Raw genomic sequence first — 24,793 nt, forward strand, 5'->3', positions numbered from 1 at the left:
AAGTTTTTGAGGTCATCTTGGGCGTAGCTGTAGTCTTGACTTTTTTGGAAGGCTCAGTATCTACAATACGACCCAGACAAGCTCCACCACATTCCCACAGAAACCTTAGGTAGCAACCACTCTCTGATCTCTAACCTCTGACCTCTAGCCTCTAAAACTCTAAACTCTAACCTATCTATACTAAATGGCTGTGCAGCTAAAACAGATCTGTGACCAGCGGTCTAAATATTCAGTCTCTAGACAGGCTCTCCTCTCCCTTGCAACCTCTGTTCCAGGTTCTTGCTGTAAGGATGTGTTCTCAGACAACCTACCCAGTAGTGAATAAAGAAATAAACCTCCAATCTCCATCCTCTAACCTCTAGCCTCCAATCTCTAGAGAGCTAGCCCTATAACCTCTAACTTCTCATTTCTAGACTCTAATCTCTAATTTCTAACCTCTAGCATTTAAACTCTAGCCTCTCAACTATAGCCTCTCAACTCTAGCCTCTAGAGAGCTAGCCCTATAATCTCTAACTTCTAATTTCTAGACTCTAACCTCTAATTTCTAACCTCTCATTTCTAGCCTCTAAACTCTAGCCTCTTCCCTCTCTCTGTTTGTGTCTTCCAGGTATTTATGAGGAGGGATTTCTTCTATTACTGCAGTGAACCTGTCCTGGATGTGAAAATAGCCTTTTGTCAGGTGTGTGTTCCTTACAGGTAAACTAAGGTACAGTATTCATACACTTCCATTTCCCCTTCATTAGCTCTGTCTGTTCTGTGTCTAAGATGAAGACCGTTCTGGTAGCCTGCCCCAGGCCTGTCTGTTCTGTGTCTAAGATGAAGACCGTTCTGGTAGCCTGCCCCAGGCCTGTCTGTTCTGTGTCTAAGATGAAGACCGTTCTGGTAGCCTGCCCCAGGTCTGTACTTTCTGTGTAGCTTGTCCGGGTTGGGCTCAATTCCATTTCAATTTAATCAATTCAGGAAGTAAACTGCCATTCCAATTCCAAATGTCTTCTTAAATTGACTGAATTTAAATGGAAATTACCCCAACCCTGAGTTAGGTACAGCATTTACAGAATGGGACAAGGTTTCCTCAATGATGCTAGTGAATACAAACCAGCTAAGTGAACGACAGAAACGAAAATGCACATGATTGATACTGATTACCAGATTAACTACCTATACTTGTGATTCTAACCTGTGGCGTCAATTGCTTCCAGCTGTGTGAAATACTAATCATATTGGCCCTTTGGTAAACATAATACACCTCACAGTGTTTTTGTTTTTATTGGCCTAATTATTTACTGCATCACTCCCTGATCACGAAAATATAAAGGAAATATCAATTAGATCATCTATAATTAGAGCTAAGATGCTCCAGTCTATTATAGGGAAGAATGGAAGAATGGATAGTTGGATGGCAGGATGGAAGGAAGGAAGGAAGGAAGGAAGGAAGGAAGGAAGGAAGGAAGGAAGGAAGGAAGGAAGGATGGATGGATGGATGGATGGAAGGAAGGAAGGAAGGAAGGAAGGAAGGAAGGAAGGAAGGAAGGAAGGAAGGAAGGAAGGAAGGAAGGAAGGAAGGAAGGAAGGAAGGAAGGAAGAAGGAAGAATGGATGGCAGGATGGAAGGAAGGATGGAAGGAAGAATGGAAGGAAGGAAGGAAGGAAGGAAGGAAGGAAGGAAGGAAGGAAGGATGGATGGATGGAAGGATCAAATCAAATGTATTTATAAAGCCCTTCTTACATCAGCTGATATCTCAAAGTGCTGTACAGAAACCCAGCCTAAAACTCCAAACAGCAAGCAATGCAGGTGTAGAAGCACAGTGGCTAGGAAAAACTCCCTAGAAAGGCCAGAACCTAGGAAGAAACCTAGAGAGGAACCAGGCTATGAGGGGTGGCCAGTCCTCTTCTGGCTGTGCCGGGTGGAGATTATAACAGAACATGGCCAAGATCTTTAAGAGTTCATAGATGACCAGCAGGGTCAAATAATCTTATTCACAGTGGTTGTCGAGGGTGCAACAGGTCAGCACCTCAGGAGTAAATGTCAGTTGGCTTTTCATAGCCGATCATTCAGAGTATCCCTACCGCTCCTGCTGTCTCTAGAGAGTTGAAAATAGCAGGTCTGGGACAGGTAGCACGTCCGGTGAACAGGTCAGGGTTCCATAGCCGCAGGCAGAACAGTTGAAACTGGAGCAGCAGTACGACCAGGTGGACTGGGGACAACAAGGAATCATCAGGTCAGGTAGTCCTGAGGCATGGTCCTAGGGCTCAGGTCCTCCGAGAGAAAGAAAGAAAGAAAGAAAGAAAGAAAGAAAGAAAGAAAGAAAGAAAGAGAGAGAGAGAGAATTAGAGAGAGCATACTTAAATTCACACAGGACACCAGATAAGACAGGAGAAATACTCCAGATATAACAGACTGACCCTAGCCCCCCGACACATAAACTACTGCAGCATAAATACTGGAGGCTGAGACAGGAGGGGTCGGGAGACACTGTGGCCCCATCCGACGGTACCCCCGGACAGGGCCAAACAGGCAGGAGATAACCCCAGGATATAACCATAAGGATGGATGGATGGAAGTGGATGGATGGATGGATGGATGGAAGTGGATGGGTGGATGGATGGATGGATGGATGGATGGAAGTGGATGGGTGGATGGATGGATGGATGGATGGAAGTGGATGGAAGTGGATGGATGGATGGAAGTGGATGGATGGAAATGGATGGATGTACAGTGCCTTCAGAATGTATTCATTCCCCTTAACCTATGTTGTTATGTTACGTATGTTGAATTCAAAATTAATTCAATTGATTTGTTTTCTCACCCATCTACACACAATACCTCATAATGACAAAGTGAAAACATGTTTTTAGAAATGTTTGCAAATACATTGAAAATGAAATACAGAAATATCACATTAACATAAGTATTCACACCCCTCCGTCAGTACATGTTAGAATCACCTTTGGCATCAATTACAGCTGCGAGTCTTTCTGGGTAAGTCTCTTAGAGCGTTGCACACCTGGATGGTACAATATTTGCTTATTATTAATACAAAACAAAAAATTCAATCCCTGTCAAGTTGGTTGTTGATCATTGACAGCCATTTTTCAAGTCTAGCCATAGATTTTCAAGCCAATTTAAGTCAAAACTGTAACTACACCACTCAGGAACATTCAATGTCGTCTTGGTAAGCGACTCCAATGTAGATTTGGCCTTGTGTTTTAGGTTATTGTCCTGTTGAAAGGTGAATTCATCTCCCAGTTTCTGGTAGAAAGCAGACTGGACCATCTTTTCCTCTAGGGTATTGCCTGTGCTTAGCTCCATTCCATTTATTTTTTATCTAGAAAAACTCCCCAGTCCATAACAAATACAAACAAACCCATAACATGATGCAGCCACCAGTATAATTGAAAATATGAAGAGTGGTACTCAGAAATGTGTTGTATTTGCCCCAAAAATAACACTTTGTATTCAGGACAAAATGTGAATTTCTTTGTCAAATATTTTGCAGTTTTACTTTAGTGTCTTGTTGCAAACAGGATGCAGATTTTGGAATATTTTTTATTCTGTACAGACTTCCTTCTTTTCCCCTCGGTCAATTAGGTTATTATTGTGGAGTAACTACAATGTTGTTGATCCCTCCTCAGTTTTCTCCTATCACAGCCATTAAACTCTGGAACTGTTTTAAAGACACAATTGGCCTCATGGTGAAATCCTTGAATGGTTTCCTTCCTCTCCGGCAACTGAGTTAGGAAGAACACCTGTATCTTTGTAGTGACTGGGTGTATTGATACACCATCCAAAGTGTAATTAATAACTTCACCATGCTCAAAGGGATATTTAATGTCTGCTTTTTTATTTTACCCTTCTGCCAATAGGTGACCTTCTTTGCGAGGCATTGGAAAACCTCCCTGATCTTTGTGGTTGATTCTGTGTTTGAAATTCACTGCTCGACTGAAGGACCTTACAATTATTTGTATGTATTGGGTATAGAGATGAGGTAGTCATTTAAGATCATGTTAAACACTATTATTGCACACAGAGAGAGTCCATGCAACTTATGATGTGACTTGTTAAGCAAATGTTTACTCCTGAACTTATTTAGGCTTGCCATAACAAAGAGGTTGAATACTTATTCACGCAAGACATTTCTGCTTTTAATTTGATTAATTCCAAAACATTTCTAAAAACATAATTCCACTTTGACATTATGGGGTATTGTGTATAGTAGGCCAGTGACACAACATCTTAATGTAATCCATTTTAAATTCAGGCTGTTACACAACAACATGTGGAAAATGTCAAGAGGTGTGAATACTTTCTGAAGCCTCTGTTATCTGTCTTTAATAAACGCTGTCTTGAACCACCCCACTAAATTCAATAAACGATTTACTGCAAATCTTTGTTAATTATGATCAAATGACCTTTGTCTGTTTAATTGTCAGTCGGCTGTTGAAAAGCAGACCTCTTGATAGAACTGGACAGTCTAGAGCAGGGCTCTTCAACCTCCAGGAACAGGCTCTGGTCTGGACTGACTGCAGATCTCTCCAGGAGGAACAGGCTCTGGTCTGGACTGACTACAGATCTCTCCAGGAGGAACAGGCTCTGGTCTGGACTGACTGCAGATCTCTCCAGGAGGAACAGGCTCTGGTCTGGACTGACTGCAGATCTCTCCAGGAGGAACAGGCTCTGGTCTGGACTGACTGCAGATCTCTCCAGGAGGAACAGGCTCTGGTTTGGACTGACTGCAGATCTCTCCAGGAGGAACAGGCTTTGGTCTGGACTGACTGCAGATCTCTCCAGGAGGAACAGGCTTTGGTCTGGACTGACTGCAGATCTCTCCAGGAGGAACAGGATCTGGTCTGGACTGACTGCAGATCTCTCCAGGAGGAACAGGCTTTGGTCTGGACTGACTGCAGATATCTCCAGGAGGAACAGGCTCTGGTTTGGACTGACTGCAGATCTCTCCAGGAGGAACAGGCTTTGGTCTGGACTGACTGCAGATCTCTCCAGGAGGAACAGGCTTTGGTCTGGACTGACTGCAGATCTCTCCAGGAGGAACAGGTGTTACGATCTACTAGGTGTGGTGGTTGGAATCAGGTGCAGAGAGCAGGGTTCAGTCGTTTCTTCACATTTATTCCCCAGCGCAACAAAAACAGTCACGCCAACACACGGGGCGTAAAATAAGTTGCCAGTCAAAAACAACAGGACTAAACAGTCCGGAGAATAAATACAGGAAAAAATCACACCATCAAAACACAGAGTAACAAAAACAAGCCCGCACAAATACCCAGCGGGCCTAGTGCCCCTAAATACCCTACAAACAAATCCTAATACAAAACAGGTGTACCCAATTAACCAATAACCCAAAACAAACGGAAAGGGAATCGATGGCAGCTAATAGGCCGGCGACGACGACCGCCGAGCACCGCCCGAACAGGAAGAGGCACCATCCTCGGCGAGGTTCGTGACAGTACCCCCCCCCCTGACGCGCGGCCCCTGCAGCGCGCCGACCCCGGCCTCGAGGACGACCCGGAGGACGAGGCGCAGGGCGATCCGGGTGGAGGCGATGGAAATCCCTCAAGAGGGAAGGATCTAAAATGTCCCTCCCCGGTACCCAGCACCTCTCCTCCGGACCGTACCCCTCCCAGTCCACGAGGTACTGCAGGCCCCTCACCCGGCGTCTCGAGTCCAGAATAGCTCGTACTGTGTACGCCGGGGACCCCTTGATGTCCAGAGGGGGTGGAGGGACCTCCGGTACCTCACCGTCTTGTAGGGGACCAGCTACCACCGGCCTGAGGAGAGACACATGAAACGAGGGGTTAATACGATAATAAGAGGGAAGTTGCAATCTATAACACACCTCGTTTATCCTCCTCAGGACTTTAAATGGCCCCACACACTGCGGCCCCAGCTTCCGGCAGGGCAGGCGGAGGGGCAGGTTTCGGGTCGAGAGCCAGACCCTGTTCCCTGGTGCGAACACCGGGGCCTCACTGCGGTGGCGGTCAGCGTCTCTCTTCTGCCGTTCACTGGCCTGCCTGAGAGAATCCTGGACTGCCCGCCAGGTCTCTCTAGAGCGCTGTACCCACTCCTCCACCGCAGGAGCCTCGGTCTGACTCTGATGCCATGGAGCCAGGACCGGCTGGTAGCCCAGTACACATTCGAATGGCGACATATTCGTGGACGAATGCCGAAGAGAATTCTGGGCTAACTCTGCCCACGGGACGTACCTCGCCCATTCTCCTGGCCGGTCCTGGCAATACGACCTCAGAAACCTGCCCACTTCCTGGTTTACTCTCTCCACCTGCCCGTTACTTTCGGGGTGATAACCAGAGGTAAGGCTGACCGAGATCCCCAGACGCTCCATAAACGCCTTCCAAACCCGAGATGTGAACTGGGGACCCCGATCGGAGACGATATCCTCTGGGACCCCATAGTGCCGGAAGACGTGGGTAAAAAGAGCCTCTGCAGTCTGTAGGGCCGTAGGGAGACCAGGCAATGGGAGGAGACGGCAGGACTTAGAGAACCAATCCACAACGACCAAAACGGTAGTGTTCCCCTGAGATGGGGGAAGATCAGTAAGGAAATCTACCGAGAGATGGGACCATGGCCGTTGTGGAACCGGGAGGGGCTGTAACTTCCCTCTAGGAAGGTGCCTAGGAGCCTTACTCTGGGCGCATACCGAACAGGAAGATACATAGAGCCTCACATCCCTAGCTAAGGTGGGCCACCAGTATTTCCCTCTAAGACCCCGCACTGTCCTATCGATCCCCGGATGACCCGCAGACGGTAGTGTGTGAGCCCACCGAATCAACTTATCACGGACACCAAGCGGTACGTAACTTCTACCAGTCGGACACTGTGCAGGCGCAGGTTCAACCCTCAACGCCCGCTCGATGTCCGCGTCCACCTCCCATACCACTGGGGCCACCAGCCGAGAAGCTGGGAGGATGGGAGTGGGTTCGATAGACCGGTCCTCGGTGTCATAGAGACGGGACAGCGCGTCGGCCTTAGTGTTGAGGGAACCTGGTCTGTAAGAGATCGTAAATCTAAAACGTGTAAAGAACATGGCCCACCTAGCCTGACGCGGATTCAGTCTCCTCGCTGCTCGAATATACTCCAGATTACGGTGATCAGTCCAGATGAGAAAAGGGTGTTTAGCCCCCTCTAGCCAGTGTCTCCACACCTTCAGGGCCTTTACCATAGCTAGTAACTCCCGGTCCCCCACATCATAGTTCCGCTCTGCCGGACCCAGCTTCTTAGAAAAGAAAGCGCAGGGACGGAGCTTCGGTGGCGTGCCCGAGCGCTGAGACAGCACGGCTCCAACCCCAGCCTCGGACGCATCCACCTCCACTATGAATGCTAACGAAGGGTCCGGATGCGCCAACACGGGAGCCCCAGTGAACAGTGCCTTCAACTGGTTGAAGGCTCCATCAGCCTCTGCTGACCACCGCAAACGCACCGGCCCCCCCTTCAGCAGTGAGGTAATGGGCGCCGCTACTTGGCCAAAACCCCGGATAAACCTCCGGTAGTAATTGGCAAACCCTAAAAACCGCTGCACCTCCTTTACCGTGGTCGGAGTCGGCCAATTACGCACGGCGTTAACGCGGTCACACTCCATCATCATCCCCGAGCTGGAAATGCGATAACCCAAGAAGGAAACGGCTGGTTTGGAGAACACACATTTCTCAGCCTTGACGTATAGGTCATGCTCCAGCAGTCGCCCAAGAACCTTGCGCACCAGGGAAACATGCGCGGCGCGTGTGGCAGAATAAATCAAGATGTCATCAATATAGACTACCACACCCTGCCCGTGCAAGTCCCTGAGAATCTCATCTACAAAGGATTGAAAGACGGCTGGAGCATTTTTCAACCCATACGGCATGACGAGGTACTCATAGTGGCCTGATGTGGTACTAAACGCTGTTTTCCACTCGTCTCCTCCCCGAATACGCACCAGATTATACGCGCTCCTGAGGTCCAGTTTTGTGAAGAAACGCGCTCCGTGGAATGATTCCACCGCCGTAGCGATGAGAGGTAGCGGATAACTAAAACCCACTGTGATCGAATTGAGACCTCGATAATCAATGCACGGACGCAGACCTCCCTCCTTTTTCCTCACAAAAAAAAAAACTCGAGGAGACGGGTGACATGGAGGGCCGAATGTACCCCTGTCTCAGAGCTTCCGTGACATATGTTTCCATAGCCAGCGTCTCCTCCTGTGACAGTGGGTACACATGACTCCGGGGTGGCCGAGGAGCGTTCTGCCGACCATCTCGACTCCCAGAAGGACTCCTCCAACACCGGTCCGAAGTGTGTCCTCTCCGTCCACAATAGGAGCAGGAGGAGCCCCCTCTGATCCCCCTAGATGCAGCTCCTCCCAACTCCATCGGAGTGGGAGTGGGAGAGCTGGAAGGTGGAATTAACAGGACCCCTTCTGAACGCCCGCGGGCAGCTAGCAGGTTGTCCAATCGAATAGACATGTCTATTAGTTCATCCAGGGAGAGAGTTGTGTCCCTGCAAGCCAGCTCCCGGCGGACGTCCTCCCGGAGACTACACCGGTAATGGTCCATCAGGGCCCTGTCATTCCACCCAGCACCAGCAGCTAGGGTCCTAAACTCCAACGCGAAGTCCTGCGCGCTCCTCGTCTCCTGTCTGAGGTGGAACAGTCGCTCACCCGCCGCTTTACCCTCTGGTGGATGATCGAACACTGCTCGGAAACGGCGGGTGAACTCCAGGTAGTTGTCCCGAGCCGAGTCTGGACTGTTCCAGACTGCGTTAGCCCAATCCAGGGCCCTGCCCGTTAAACAGGAGACGAGGAGGCTCACACTCTCCTCACCCGAGGGAGCCGGTCGCACGGTAGCCAGGTAGAGCTCCAGCTGGAGCAAAAATCCCCGGCACCCAGCAGCCGCTCCATCGTACTCCCTCGGGGGGGGAGAGACGTAGTGCGCCGGACCCAGAGGACGACGTAGGTGGAGTAGGTGGTGTCGGCAGTGGGGGAGCTGGGGTAGACGTCGGGAGACCACTCCTCTCCCATCGTTCCATCCTCTCCATCATCTGGTCCATCGCGGTACCAATCCGATGGAGGACAGCTGTGTGGTGATGAACGCGCTCCTCCATAGTGGGGAGAGGAGTGGTCGCTGCTCCTGCTGACTCCATTTCGAAGGTGCGGGCTTCTGTTACGATCTACTAGGTGTGGTGGTTGGAATCAGGCGCAGAGAGCAGGGTTCAGTCGTTTCTTCACATTTATTCCCCAGCGCAACAAAAACAGTCACGCCAACACACAGGGCGTAAAATAAGTTGGACTAAACAGTCCGGAGAATAAATACAGGAAAAAATCCCACCATCAAAACACAGAGTAACAAAAACAAGCCCGCACAAATACCCAGCGGGCCTAGTGCCCCTAAATACCCTACAAACAAATCCTAATACAAAACAGGTGTACCCAATTAACCAATAACCCAAAACAAACGGAAAGGGAATCGATGGCAGCTAATAGGCCGGCGACGACGACCGCCGAGCACCGCCCGAACAGGAAGAGGCACCATCCTCGGCGAGGTTCGTGACAACAGGCTTTGGTCTTGACTGACTGCAGATCTCTCCAGGAGGAACAGGCTCTGGTCTGGACTGACTGCAGATATTTTTGCTATAATCTTATTTCTCTTCAGAAAATGCATCCAAATGGCAGCCTATATCCTATATAGTGTTCTACTTCTGTCCATAGGTCTCTGTTCAAAAGTAATGCACTATATAGTGATTAGTGTGCTATTTGTGACGCATGTATAATGTGCATAGAAATAGAATGATAGAAATGAATGAATCCACTCTGTGGTGCTTTACTATACTAGTCTCTTATTCAACATGGATTATATTTGGCTTATGTATGCATGTTTGAACAAACAGTTACTAGACTGGGCTGGACATGTACATGGAGTAATGTGTGTGTGTCCTGTGTGGGTCAGTTGGTAAGACTGTGTGGCACTGGCAATTTTTATTTAACCCTTTTTTTAACTAGGTAAATGACGGCCTAGGAACAGTGGGTTAACTGGCCTAGGAACAGTGGGTTAACTGGCCTAGGAACAGTGGGTTAACTGGTCTAGGAACAGTGGGTTAACTGGCCTAGGAACAGTGGAACAGTGGGTTAACTGGTCTAGGAACAGTGGGTTAACTGGCCTAGGAACAGTGGGTTAACTGGTCTAGGAACAGTGGGTTAACTGGTCTAGGAACAGTGGGTTAACTGGTCTAGGAACAGTGGGTTAACTGCCTTGTTCAAGGGCAGAACGACAGATTTTTACCTCGTCAGCTCGGGGATTCGTTGTAGCAACCTTTCGGTTATTGGCCCAACGCTCCAACCACTATGCTACCTGCTGCCCCTTGGCAATGCCAAGGTTGTGGGTTCAATTCTCTCAGGGATCACATGGAGGTTTAATCCAGACCTACACGGTAGTGTGATAGTCTACTTACCAAATGGCACCCTACTCCCTATATTATACACTACATGCCGTAGATAATAGGGGGTAATTTGAGACAGTACTATGTTGCATCCCTGTCCTGCCCGGTTTCTGTCTCCCTGTTAGTTCTGGATAGGCGATACGTCCCCACTCTCCCCACTCGTCCCTTTGTCCACAGAATACCGAACGGGCATGTTTTGTTTCTATAGTCTTCTGTAAACTGTCGTTAAGAAAACTCAAGAGTGAAGGAAGTGGAATGAATCAAAAATATATTATTATGAAATTTGGAAATTAGACATTCCAGCAACAGCGGACACAGAATATGTGATGTACGTCTTCATTTTGTAGGCATATTGTACTGTAGTCAACATGCATTGTTAATGGGACTAGTTCTAAATGGTATTTTAAATGAATAAAATGAACAAAGAACTTTAGCAATGCAGCTGGCGTTTTAGAGCCAGTCGCAGAGGTGAAAGTGACATCACTGACCTGTTTTGTTTTGTTTGTCCACTGCAGGGTTTTGGTAAACAAGTGGATGTGTCATATATCGTCAAACACTACAACATGTCTAAAAGCAAAGTGGACAACCAGTTCTACAGCGTGGAAGTAGGAGATTCCACCTTCACAGTTCTCAAACGCTACCAGAATCTAAAACCCATCGGTTCTGGAGCTCAGGGAATCGTCTGGTGAGTTGTGAAACACTTACACTCGTTATATTGTTGTGAAGGAAAATAAATGAACTGTTGAATGTATTATTTGGTTTCAGTATGATGGCAGTGTGCAGATATGGATTGTTTATAGTGAAATTAATTAAATGTTAAAGAGATTAATTCCACTGCATAACGTCATATTTGGTTTCGGTATAATGTGCTGATATTGACTGGTTTGATTGACTTGTGAGGTCTTAGTATAAAAAATATTTTACTGGGCGGTATCAGTGATTGACACTTTGTGGAAATCCTGGCAGTTTTTAAGAATACCAAAATGGGTCGATTAGTCTAGAAAGAACCTGGTTTGTTCATGATGAGCTCTCTGATACATTCTGAAGCTCAGTAGGAACCAGGAAGTCATTAACATTCGCCTCACGGCAGCTCTGTCAGCGGCTCAGGAATGAAAAGACTGTGCTCTTCCTTGGAAAAAGGGGAGCTCAATGGAGATTTCCATTCCAACACTTTGTCAACGTCATTCTGCCTTGGTCCGTCTGTCTTTCCCCTGGAATCAGGCAAGAGAGGGGATCTGTGCTTCTTTGAGAAGGGTCTGACTAGCCTTGTTCTATAGCCGAGGGGGTGGACACTGGACGTAACCTCCTGTTCTCTCCCGTGCCCTCCTTCCCATGGCGATTGTGTACACTTACAAAAGGGGAATGAGTGAGTTGTAGGAATGCTGTAAACGTAGAAATATAACTAATAGAACGGTTGGAAATAGAACTACTAGACTGGGCATCTCCTTTTTTTTTATGTCAATCCTGCTCTAGTAATTCTGTTTCTTTGGAAGGTAAACAGGAAATTCTAGTTCCTCTGGTTCATTCACAGAGTAACACGATTGGGTGTTTCAAGTTGTGTCCCACGGCAACAGTATTAACACCACAAAAAGATAAATCCTCCTGAGAAAAAAATAAAAGTTGGTCAGAAATGATGTACTATATAGGGAATAGGGTGCCATGGTCATACACCTCTGGTCAAAAGTAGTGCACTATATAGGGTACCATTTGGGAAGCAGGCATAGGCTACAATAATACAGGCTTTTAAATAAATACGGTTAAATATAGGGTATACTGTTGTTGTCCTGCCTCCAGTCAGACTGCAAACAACAGAGAGAAATACGTATCATGAAATCAACATCATTACGCGATATGTTATATAATCAGATTCAGGAGATGTTCCCCTGTACACTGAGACAATGTTCTCGCTGTGAGAGAGAGAGAGAGACCTGGGCTTGTATTCAAAGAGCGTCTCAGAGCTGGGATAGTAATCTAGCATCAGCTCCCCCTTGTCAATGTTTTGTATTCGTTGTGCTTCTAAAAGGAATCCTAACTGATCCTAAATTAGTACCTCTGAGATGATTGGTGAACACGGGCCCTAGTCTTGTATTCAAAGATCTAGTATCAGTTCCCCCTTGTCAATGTAATTCTATTTCGTCTGATCTAAAAGGCAAACTGATCCTAGATCAGCACGACCCCTGCACTACGATGTGGTTAAGACTATCTATGGTTGTCCTCTTCCCCAGTCATTCAGATCTGTGTATCTTGTCTCTTGTGGTGTGGTCAGGGAGCTTTCAGTCAGAGACACCATGGTCAGAGAGCTTTCAGACGGAGACACCATGGTCAGGGAGCTTTCAGACAGGCACCATGGTCAGGGACCTTTCAGACAGAGGCACCATGGTCAGAGAGCTTTCAGACAGAGACACCATGGTCAGAGGCACCATGGTCATAGAGCTTTCAGACAGAGACACCATGGTCAGGGAGCTTTCAGACAGAGACACCATGGTCAGAGAGCTTTCAGACGGAGACACCATGGTCAGGGAGCTTTCAGACAGGCACCATGGTCAGGGACCTTTCAGACAGAGGCACCATGGTCAGAGAGCTTTCAGACAGAGACACCATGGTCATAGAGCTTTCAGACAGAGACACCATGGTCAGAGAGCTTTCAGACAGAGACATCATGGTCAGAGGCACCATGGTCATAGAGCTTTCAGACAGAGACACCATGGTCAGGGAGCTTTCAGACAGAGACACCATGGTCAGGGAGCTTTCAGACAGAGACACCACCTTAGGATGCATCAGCAGGTTGGGCTAGTGGTGATGACATCACACGGCCCTCAGAGTGAGGGTTTTCTAAGGTTCCTATTGGCTCCAAGCTTTCCATTAACATTCTACTGCTGTTTCTATGGCTACACCATCTACCTGGCACTCTGTCTTCATTGAAAGACACAGGGCATTCGGAAAGTATCCAGACCCTTGACCTTTTTCCACATGTTGTTATGTTACAGCCTTATTCTAAAATGTATACAATCATTTCCTCTCATCAATCTACACACAATACCCCATAATAACAAAGCATAAACAGGTTTTTATAAATGTGTGCACATTTATATAAAAAATAACATAAAAAAACAGAAATACCTTATTTACATATAGTACCAGTCAAACGTTTGGACACACCTACTCATTCAAGGCTTTTTCTTAATTTGTTTTACTATTTTCTACATTGTAGAATAATAGTGAAAACATCAAAACAATGAAATAACACATATGGAATCATGTAGTAACCAAAAGATACCTCCCCTAGTTCAAACGCTACTTTTTATATTGTAGACTCTTATCTTTACAACACAAGATTTCTAGATATTGTTCTGAATGTCAAGATATAAATGATGAAGGAAAGCTCTCTCGGCTGACTACAATGTATTCCAAGATATTGATTATTCTGAGATGTGCTGTAGCCGAATGTTCTCGTCAGTCCGTCGGTTCCTCTGTCGGTTCCTCTGTCGGTTCCTCTGTCGGTTCCTCTGTCGGTTCCTCTGTCGGTTCGTATGACGGACACTAAAATTGTAGAGGATTTGTACGTCTGGGGGCCTGGTGTCTGAATAGTAATAGACCGACCTAATACTCCTCATACGTCTGGGGGCCTGCTAGTTTGATAAATAGCTTCTATTCCGCTGTGATGAGATTGTGCTGAGTCAGCATAGGATGTAGAGACACACACACACACACACACACACACACACACACACACACACACACACACACACACACACACACACTGTTGACACAAAGCAGCCTCCGTACAAATAGCTTCCTGGTGCAAATATTCCTATAATCCCAGGAGAACGGTGACTGTAGGCCATTAAAGTTGAGTTATCTCTAGCACATAGACTATTAGACCCGCTAACTGAACTGGGGAGGATAGGATGGGGAGAGGAGGGGGAGGGTAGGATGGGGAGAGGGGGGGAAGAGGAGGTGGGGGCAGAGAGAGGGTAGGAGGGGGAGAGGAGGGAGAGGGTAGGACCTGTAAGACCTGATTGATGGTTGGTATGATGGTTGGTATGATGGTTGGTATGATGGTTAGAATGATGGTTGGTATGATGGTTAGAATGATGGTTGGTATGATGGTTGGTATGATGGTTGGTATGATGGTTGGTATGAGGGTTGGTATGATGGTTGGTATGATGGTTGGTATGATGGTTAGAATGATGGTTGGTATGATGGTTGGTATGATGGTTGGTATGATGTATCTGGAGGCTGTTCTGACAGGAGCCTTGGGGTCAGTCAGGGGAATCTGGAGGCTGTTCTGACAGCAGCCTTGGGGTCAGTCAGGGGAATCTGGAGGCTGTTCTGACAGCAGCCTTGGGGTCAGTGAGGGGAATCTGGAGGCTGTTCTGACAGCAGCCTTGGGGTCAGTGAGGGGAATCTGGAGGCTGTTCTGACAGGAGCCTTGGGGTCAGTCAGGGGAATCTGGAGGCTGTTCTGACAGCAGCCTTGGGGTCAGTCAGGGGAATCTGGAGGCTGTTCTGACAGCAGCCTTGGGGTCAGTGAGGGGAATCTGGAGGCTGTTCTGACAGCAGCCTTGGGGTCAGTGAGGGGAATCTGGAGGCTGTTCTGACAGCAGCCTTGGGATCAGGGAGGGGAATCTGGAGGCTGTTCTGACAGCAGCCTTGGGGTCAGTGAGGGGAATCTGGAGGCTGTTCTGACAGCAGCCTTGGGGTCAGTGAGGGGAATCTGGAGGCTGTTCTGACAGCACACGCGTGCGTGCGTGTGTGTGTGTCGATGGTTAAAATGTAGTGACAGCGTCTCATGAAAACACTAGTAGTCTGTATGACTATAATGCTTCCTCCCTATACCCAGGAGGCATTTCATGGAGGATTGTGGGTAAATTCCTTGTAATCCTGAATGAGTTTTTAACAGATGTTGTTTAAGCACTGTTCTATTTTTCAAGTGCCCAGATGACAGATTATGAGATGTTTTCATGAACATCATGAAACATAATCATGTGAATCATTGTGTTGTTTTAGCCAAGCATGGTGTGGTATTAACATAGCATTGTATCATATTAGATAATCATGGTGTTGTATTAGCTAAGGATTGTGTGGTATTAGCATAGCATTGTATCATATTAGATAATCATTGTGTTGTTTTAGCTAAGGATTGTGTGGTATTAGCATAGCATTGTATCATATTAGATAATCATTGTGTTGTTTTAGCCAAGGATTGTGTGGTATTAACATAGCATTGTATCATATTAGATAATCATTGTGTTGTTTTAGCTAAGGATTGTGTGGTATTAGCATAGCATTGTATCATATTAGATAATCATTGTGTTGTATTAGCTAAGCATTGTGTGGTATTAGCATAGCATTGTATCATATTAGATAATCATTGTGTTGTATTAGCTAAGCATTGTGTGTTATTAGTATAGCATTGTCTTATCTTAGATAATCATTGTGTTGTATTAGCTAAGGATTGTGTGGTATTAGCATAGCATTGTATCATATTAGATAATCATTGTGTTGTATTAGCTAAGCATTGTGTGGTATTAGCATAGCATTGTATCATATTAGATAATCATTGTGTTGTATTAGCTAAGCATTGTGTGGTATTAGCATAGCATTGTATCATATTAGATAATCATTGTGTTGTATTAGCTAAGGATTGTGTGGTATTAGCATAGCATTGTATCATATTAGATAATCATTGTGTTGTATTAGCTAAGCATTGTGTGGTATAGGGAGGAGGTCAGAGACCTGGCCGGGTGGTGCCAGAACAACCTCTCCCTCAACGTAACCAAGATGAAGGAGATGATTTTGGACTACAGGAAAAGTAGCACCGAGCACGCCCCCATTCTCATCGACGGGGCTGTCGTAAAGCAGGTTGAGAGCTTCAAATTCCTTGGTGTCCACATCAACAACAAACTAGATTGGTCCAAACACACCAAGACAGTCGTGAAGAGGGCACGACAAAGCCTATTCCCCCTCAGGAAACTAAAAGGTTTGGGTTGGGTCCTGAGATCCTCAAAAGGTTCTACAGCTGCAACATCGAGAGCATCCTGACCGGTTGCATCACTGCCTGGTACGGCAATTGCTCGGCCTCCAACTTCAAGGCACTTCAGAGGGTAGTGTGTATGGCTCAGTACATCACTGGGGCAAAGCAGCCTGCCATCCAGGACCTCTACACCAGGCGATGTCAGAGGAAGACACTAACAATTGTCAAAGACCCCAGCCACCCCAGTCATAGACTGTTCTCTCTACTACCACATGGCAAGCGGTACCGGAGTGCCAAGTCTAGTACAGAATGGCTTCTCAACAGTTTTTACCCCCAAGCCATAAGACTCCTGAACAGGTAACTGGACTATTTGCATTGTGTGCCCCCCCCTCCCCCCAATCCCTATTTTATGCTTCTGCTACTCTCTGTTCATCATATATGCATAGTCACTTTAACGATACCTACATGTAGATACTACCTCAATAAGCCTGACTAACAGGTGTCTGTATGTAGCCTTGCTACTGTTGTGTTGTATTAGCTAAGCATTGTGTGGTATTAGCATAGCATTGTATCGTATTAGATAACCATTGTGTTGTATTAGCTAAGCTACTGTTGTGTTGTATTAGCTAAGCATTGTGTGGTATTAGCATAGCATTGTATCGTATTAGATAACTATTGTGTTGTATTAGCTAAGCATTGTGTGGTATTAGCATAGCATTGTATCGTATTAGATAACCATTGTGTTGTATTAGCTAAGAATTGTTTTCATTTTACGGTCAGACAGCATAGCACCTGTCCCAGGCTGCCTGCTGCTGTTGCATTGTTAATGAGCACAAACATGTTTTCTTGGGCTGAGCCAGAGAGAGAGAGAGGTAGAGAGAGGTAGAGAGAGGTAGATAGAGGTAGAGAGAGGTAGAGAGAGAGGTAGAGGTAGAAAGAGGTAGAGGTAGAGAGAGGTAGAGGGTAGAGAGAAAGGTAGAGAGAGAGGTAGAGAGAGAGGTAGAGAGAGAGAGAGAGTAGAGAGAGATAGAGAGGGTAGAGGGAGAGAGAGAGGGAGGATAGAGAGAGGGAGGGTAGAGAGAGAGATAAGGGGGTATAGGGATAGAGAGGGGGGTTTAGGGAGAAGGAGAGAGGGAGAAGAAAGAGGGAGAAGGAGAGAGAGAGAAGGGGGGTTATAGGAAGAGAGAGAGAGACAGAGAGAGGGGGTATCTGGAGAGGGAGTGGGTAGAGAGAGGGGGTATCGGGAGAGAGAGGGGGTAGAGTGAGAGAGGGTGTAGAGAGAGGGGTAGAGAGAGATAGATAGAGAGAGGATAGAGATATATAGAGAGAGAGAGGGGGTAGAGAGAGAGAGGGGTAGAGAGAGAGAGATAGAGAGAGAGGGGTAGAGAGAGAGATAGAGGGAGAGATAATTGGGGTATAGGGATAGAGAGGGGGGTTTAGGGAGGAGAGAGAGAGGGAGAAGGAGAGAGGGAGAAGGAGAGAGAGAGGGGGTATAGAGAGAGGGAGGGTAGAGAGAGAGATAAGGGGGTATAGGGATAGAGAGGGGGGTTTAGGGAGAAGGAGAGAGGGAGAAGAAAGAGGGAGAAGGAGAGAGAGAGAAGGGGGGTTATAGGAAGAGAGAGAGAGACAGAGAGAGGGGGTATCTGGAGAGGGAGTGGGTAGAGAGAGGGGGTATCGGGAGAGAGAGGGGGTAGAGTGAGAGAGGGTGTAGAGAGAGGGGTAGAGAGAGATAGATAGAGAGAGGATAGAGATATATAGAGAGAGAGGGGGTAGAGAGAGAGAGGGGTAGAGAGAGAGAGATAGAGAGAGAGGGGTAGAGAGAGAGATAGAGGGAGAGATAATTGGGGTATAGGGATAGAGAGGGGGGTTTAGGGAGGAGAGAGAGAGGGAGAAGGAGAGAGGGAGAAGGAGAGAGAGAGGGGGTATAGAGAGAGGGAGGGTAGAGAGAGAGATAAGGGGGTATAGGGATAGAGAGGGGGGTTTAGGGAGAAGGAAAGAGGGAGAAGAAAGAGGGAGAAGGAGAGAGAGAGAAGGGGGGTTATAGGAAGAGAGAGAGAGACAGAGAGAGGGGGTATCTGGAGAGGGAGTGGGTAGAGAGAGGGGGTATCGGGAGAGAGAGGGGGTAGAGTGAGAGAGGGCGTAGAGAGAGGGGTAGAGAGAGATAGATAGAGAGAGGATAGAGATATATAGAGAGAGAGAGGGGGTAGAGAGAGAGAGGGGTAGAGAGAGAGAGATAGAGAGAGAGGGGTAGAGAGAGAGATAGAGGGAGAGATAATTGGGGTATAGGGATAGAGAGGGGGGTTTAGGGAGGAGAGAGAGAGGGAGAAGGAGAGAGAGAGGGGGTAAAGAGAGAGAGAACGGGTTATAGGGAGAGAGAGCGACAGAGAGAGGGGCTATCGGGAGAGAGAGGGGGTAGAGAGAGAGAGGGGGTAGAGAAAGTGCATAGGGAGAGAGAGAGAGAGAGAGAGAGGGGGTAGAGAGAGAGAGAGAGATAGAGAGAGAGAGAGGGATAGAGAGAGAGCGGGTAGAGATAGAGAGAGAGAGAATGGGGGTATAGGGATAGAGAAGGGGCTTTAGGGAGGAGAGAGGGAGGGAGAAGGAGAGAGAGAGAGGGGTATAGAGAAAGAGAGAGAGAGAGGGGCGGGGTTATAGAAAGAGAGAGGGAGAAAGAAAGAGAGAGGGATAGTGGGGGTATCAGGAGAGGGAGAGATAGAGAAAGGGAGAGAGAGAGAGAGAAATGTACAGTGGTACTTTCTTTAAAAGTTACAACTTATGCCGTGACTGTTAGTGGTAGATGGTGTCATTCTGTCATTGCACAACACTGTCACAAAGGGGGAGTTAGAACGCTGATCTATCGGTAGTCTAAACTATGGCAATTCCTTCTGAAGAGAGTCTCTCTTCTCTGGCACTAGAGTCCTGCATCAGGCAACAATAAAAAAAATGTCAGTGGTCCTGGGGTTAAGAGAGAACTTAGGTAAATACAGAGGGGGAATTACACTTGACATTTTAGGCACGGTGGGCTTTTGGTTTCTCTCCCTCTAAAAACAGAAATAAATCATTGTAAATAACAAACTGTCTTTATTTACAAATTAGTAAGAATGTCTCACCCCATGTTCAAGAATGGCCTTTTTCCCTTTATTCAGATTACAACCTCTCACTTTCGGGTTATTTGAAACAAAATTATCTCCAGAATATCGTTTTTTTTAAAACAAGCCATAGAAAGTTGGTTGCAATTTCAGTTTAATCAACCAGAAAAGACAGAAGTAAGGAACTTATCTGTCGGGCCTGCGTTAAAGACAAAAATTGGTTAAAGAAAATTGTGATAAAAAAATATATACCAGTTTCATTTAATTAAGGACAAAAAAATTGACAACTGTGCCATATAGATTGCAAAATAGTTGGGAAGAGATTTTCGATGTACCAATTCCATAGCACATGGTTTATGAATTGACACACAATTTTCTGTTTATTATATCCTACTGCAGGCCTAAAACCTATGGGTTTAACCTTCTGAATTAATGATTATATTGAAGATAGAAGCCACCTCTTCATGAGTTGCAAGAGCCGATCTGTTATCCAACGATTAATATTATTATTACTATTACTGAATTACAGAGCATGGGGACTGGTCTTGATAAATCAATCAGATTTTTATTTACAGTTATCTCGACCGGTCCCGTTGTACAGCGCCTTATTTTCCTAACTGAAACCCTTAATTAAATTGCTTTAGCCGTGATTGTAAAATGAATCAGCCGATGCATTGGTCCAGAGCCAGGTGGTATTGGCGGAGAGTCACGTCATTGGCTGAGAGTCAGACGGCATTGGCGGCGAGTCAGGCGAAGAATGAGGCGTTGAAGAGGGGGCGAGGAACAAGATGTAGTCACAATCCATGCCAGGCTCAGCCTGTGAGCTCTGGAACTCCACCTTCTGTTTGTGGACTCTGAAAACAACATGTCCTTGATAAAGATATGGCACATGGTTTATGAATTGACATCCAATTTTCCGTTCCTCCTTAAAGTGCTAATATTAAAAACAGTCTAATGCATTCTCTCCGTCGCCCACACGTACTTTAAACATTTGGATAATAAAGCATTTAAAGGCTGACATTGATAAAATAATGATAAAAATACTCTTCAAAATGCAGATGTTTATTTAAACTATCAGCAGGACAATAGACTCTGTTTTGACCAAGTTAATCTGCCCATGTTGTGTGTGTTAGATTATTTGTGGCATTTTTAAGCATATTGAAGATAGAAGCCACCTCTTAATGAGTTCCGAGAGCCGATCTGTTATCCAACAAATATTTTGCTTGTAGGCTTGGCAGAGTTACGGATGAATTTTTCAGAATAAAGTAGGCTAACACCCAAAGTCATTCAATTGTTTTAATAGGATTTGAAGCAATAGTTCCCCGTGTGTGGTCAACTATTTCAGCACCATTTCGCGCTGCTCTGAGACAAGCATGGGAACTGTTCTTGGTTTTTATTTTCACTGAATCTCCGTTTGGATATCGGTTAGCATACAATTAGGGTGTGGAAATATTACGATGATTTTGCGCTTCGCCGGTCACGTTGTACAGTGCCATATTTTCCTAACGGAAACTTTTGAGGGTTTTGTTTTTCTTGGATAGAAACACCGTAAAATTAATCAAACTAATTAAGCTACATTTCTTAAAATCAATCCCATAAACTATGTTATTACAAAAAAAGGTTTTAAATTCTCTCGTACAGCCAATATTAAAAAACAGTCAAATGCTTCTCAAAGATGCCCTCTGGTGGTCTAACTAGCACTAACTAGCATTATTGTCAACAATGGCTGACACTTAAATAACGTGCCATAGAATTCTGCGGCACCCCGCAAGGTGTGCTGCAGTACGACGCAACTTTTAAAGGAGGAACCACTGTAAGGACAGACACAGACAGGGAGGAAAATAGACAGGGAAGATAGCAGTGCAGTCTTCTTGCCCCTCGACAGATGCTTTTAAAACCAGAGCTCTGATTTGATATCCGATCTTCTCTGTCCACACATAGATGATCCGTCACTCTCTCTAACTCCTCTTTGCTTGTCATCACATAGACAACAGCTGTCTGTGAATGATGACTAGGACGTAATGGATGATATAACACTCATAGGATTAAATACAGAACACAATGTATTATTGTATCTATGAGAATAGCCCGTCTTTGTATGACGTATCAGCGATATCACCTGACTGTTGACACCAGATGAGAGTTCACACTGTGACTGTGAATCTGAATCATTCATCAGCATAACAATCACAGGATCTGAGGAGGGGAAAAAGCTGTCTCCACCACTACCGTAGTCTTTTCACCACTACCCTGGTCCTTCCACCGCTACCCTGGTCCTTCAACCACTACCTTGGTCCTTCCACCGCTACCCTGGTCCTTCCACCACTACCCTGGTCCTTCCACCACTACCCTGGTCCTTCTATCGCTACCCTGGTCCTTCCACCGCTACCCTGGTCCTTCCACCACTACCCTGGTCCTTCCACCACTACGAAACCTCGGAGGGTGCTTTAGAAAGGCCAATAGGTTTTCAATAGGTCTGATGGAAATGAAAGACACACACACACACACACACACACACACACAGACAGACAGACAGACAGACAGACAGACAGACAGACAGACAGACAGACAGACAGACAGACAGACAGACAGACAGACAGACAGACAGACAGACAGACAGACAGACAGACAGACAGACAGACAGACACTCCCCATCACATAGGATATCTAGGAATAATGATATGTCAGCTCAGTAGTGTGTGTTAAATGATCTCAGCCATGCTTTGTGCTTTCTCAATATTCCACCTGGCTGTGAAAGTCAATATGCCACCTGGCTGTGAAAGTCAATATGACACCTGGCTGTGAAAGTCAATATGCCACCTGGCAGTGAAAGTCAATATGCCACCTGGCTGTGAAAATTAATATGCCACCTGGCTGTGAGAGTCAATATGCCACCTGGCTGTGAAAGTCAATATGCCACCTGGCTGTGAAAGTCAATATGACACCTGGCTGTGAAAGTCAATATGACAACTGGCTGTGACAGTCAATATGACACCTGGCTGTGACAGTCAATATGTCACCTGGCTGTGAAAGTCAACCGTTGTCCGTAATATAAATGTATACCTAGCTAACATAAGCTTTTTATAATGGGCCAATTGTTTACTGCTGAATAGCCTGAACAGCATGGTTGTATCTCCACTGAGTAACCTGTCTCAGAACAGCATGGCTGTATCCCCACTGAATAGCCTGTCTCAGAACAGCATGGTTGTATCCCCACTGAATAGCCTGTCTCAGAACAGCATGGCTGTATCCCCACTGAATAACCTGTCTCAGAACAGCATGGCTGTATCCCCACTGAATAACCTGTCTCAGAACAGCATGGCTGTATCCCCACTGAATAACCTGTCTCAGAACAGCATGGCTGTATCAGAACAGCATGGCTGTATCCCCACTGAATAGCCTGTCTCAGAACAGCATGGTTGTATCAGAACAGCATGGCTGTATCTCCACTGAATAACCTGTCTCAGAACAGCATGGCTGTATCCCCACTGAATAGCCTGTCTCAGAACAGCATGGCTGTATCTCCACTGAATAGCCTGTCTCAGAACAGCATGGCTGTATCTCCACTGAATAGCCTGTCTCAGAACAGCATGGCTGTATCCCCACTGAATAGCCTGTCTCAGAACAGCATGGCTGTATCCCCACTGAATAGCCTGTCTCAGAACAGCATGGTTGTATCTCCACTGAATAACCTGTCTCAGAACAACATGGCTGTATCCCCACTGAATAACCTGTCTCAGAACAGCATGGCTGTATCAGAACAGCATGGCTGTATCCCCACTGAATAACCTGTCTCAGAACAGCATGGTTGTATCAGAAAAGCATGGCTGTATCTCCACTGAATAACCTGTCTCAGAACAGCATGGCTGTATCCCCACTGAATAGCCTGTCTCAGAACAGCATGGCTGTATCCCCACTGAATAGCCTGTCTCAGAACAGCATGGCTGTATCCCCACTGAATAGCCTGTCTCAGAACAGCATGGCTGTATCCCCACTGAATAGCCTGTCTCAGAACAGCATGGTTGTATCTCCACTGAATAACCTGTCTCAGAACAACATGGCTGTATCCCCACTGAATAACCTGTCTCAGAACAGCATGGCTGTATCAGAACAGCATGGCTGTATCCCCACTGAATAACCTGTCTCAGAACAGCATGGTTGTATCAGAAAAGCATGGCTGTATCTCCACTGAATAACCTGTCTCAGAACAGCATGGCTGTATCCCCACTGAATAGCCTGTCTCAGAACAGCATGGCTGTATCCCCACTGAATAGCCTGTCTCAGAACAGCATGGCTGTATCCCCACTGAATAGCCTGTCTCAGAACAGCATGGCTGTATCTCCACTGAATAGCCTGTCTCAGAACAGCATGGCTGTATCCCCACTGAATAACCTGTCTCAGAACAGCATGGCTGTATCCCCACTGAATAGCCTGTCTCAGAACAGCATGGCTGTATCTCCACTGAATAGCCTGTCTCAGAACAGCATGGCTGTATCCCCACTGAATAACCTGAACAGCATGGCTGTATCCCCACTGAATAACCTGAACAGCATGGCTGTATCCCCACTGAATAACCTGAACAGCATGGTTGTATCCCCACTGAATAGCCTGTCTCAGAACAGCATGGCTGTATCCCCACTGAATAGCCTGTCTCAGAACAGCATGGCTGTATCCCCACTGAATAGCCTGTCTCAGAACAGCATGGCTGTATCCCCACTGAATAGCCTGTCTCAGAACAGCATGGCTGTATCCCCACTGAATAACCTGTCTCAGAACAGCATGGCTGTATCCCCACTGAATAGCCTGTCTCAGAACAGCATGGCTGTATCCCCACTGAATAGCCTGTCTCAGAACAGCATGGCTGTATCCCCACTGAATAGCCTGTCTCAGAACAGCATGGCTGTATCCCCACTGAATAACCTGAACAGCATGGTTGTATCCCCACTGAATAGCCTGTCTCAGAACAGCATGGCTGTATCCCCACTGAATAGCCTGTCTCAGAACAGCATGGCAGTATCCCCACTGAATAACCTGAACAGCATGGTTGTATCCCCACTGAATAGCCTGTCTCAGAACAGCATGGTTGTATCCCCACTGAATAACCTGAACAGCATGGTTGTATCCCCACTGGATAGCCTGTCTCAGAACATTATGGTTGTATCCCCACTGAATAACCTGAACAGCATGGTTGTATCCCCACTGAATAGCCTGTCTCAGAACATTATGGTTGTATCCCCACTGAATAACCTGAACAGCATGGTTGTATCCCCACTGAATAGCCTGTCTCAGAACAT

At 46.4% G+C, this 24,793-nt stretch overlaps 1 protein-coding gene across 31 annotated transcripts in view; it reads left to right on the top strand.

Annotated features, from left to right (window-relative positions):
• mapk10 (mitogen-activated protein kinase 10) overlaps positions 1-24,793 on the top strand; it is a 120,164-nt gene that overhangs the window by 48,147 nt on the left and 47,224 nt on the right. For 14 of the 31 annotated variants that reach the window (XM_036936818.2, XM_036936827.2, XM_036936825.2 and 11 more), the window contains exons 2-3: positions 608-679; positions 10,953-11,122. In XM_036936818.2, coding sequence (XP_036792713.1) covers positions 608-679; positions 10,953-11,122 — 242 coding nt within the window. Of the gene's footprint in view, positions 1-607; positions 707-10,952; positions 11,123-24,793 lie in introns of all 31 variants that reach the window. The other 17 variants (XM_090191658.1, XM_090191656.1, XM_090191657.1 and 14 more) reach the window with 2 other exon arrangements.

Source organism: Oncorhynchus mykiss, chromosome 12, assembly GCF_057628025.1.
Source record: "Oncorhynchus mykiss isolate SJ-2025 chromosome 12, ASM5762802v1, whole genome shotgun sequence".
NCBI classification, from domain to species: Eukaryota; Metazoa; Chordata; class Actinopteri; order Salmoniformes; family Salmonidae; genus Oncorhynchus; species Oncorhynchus mykiss.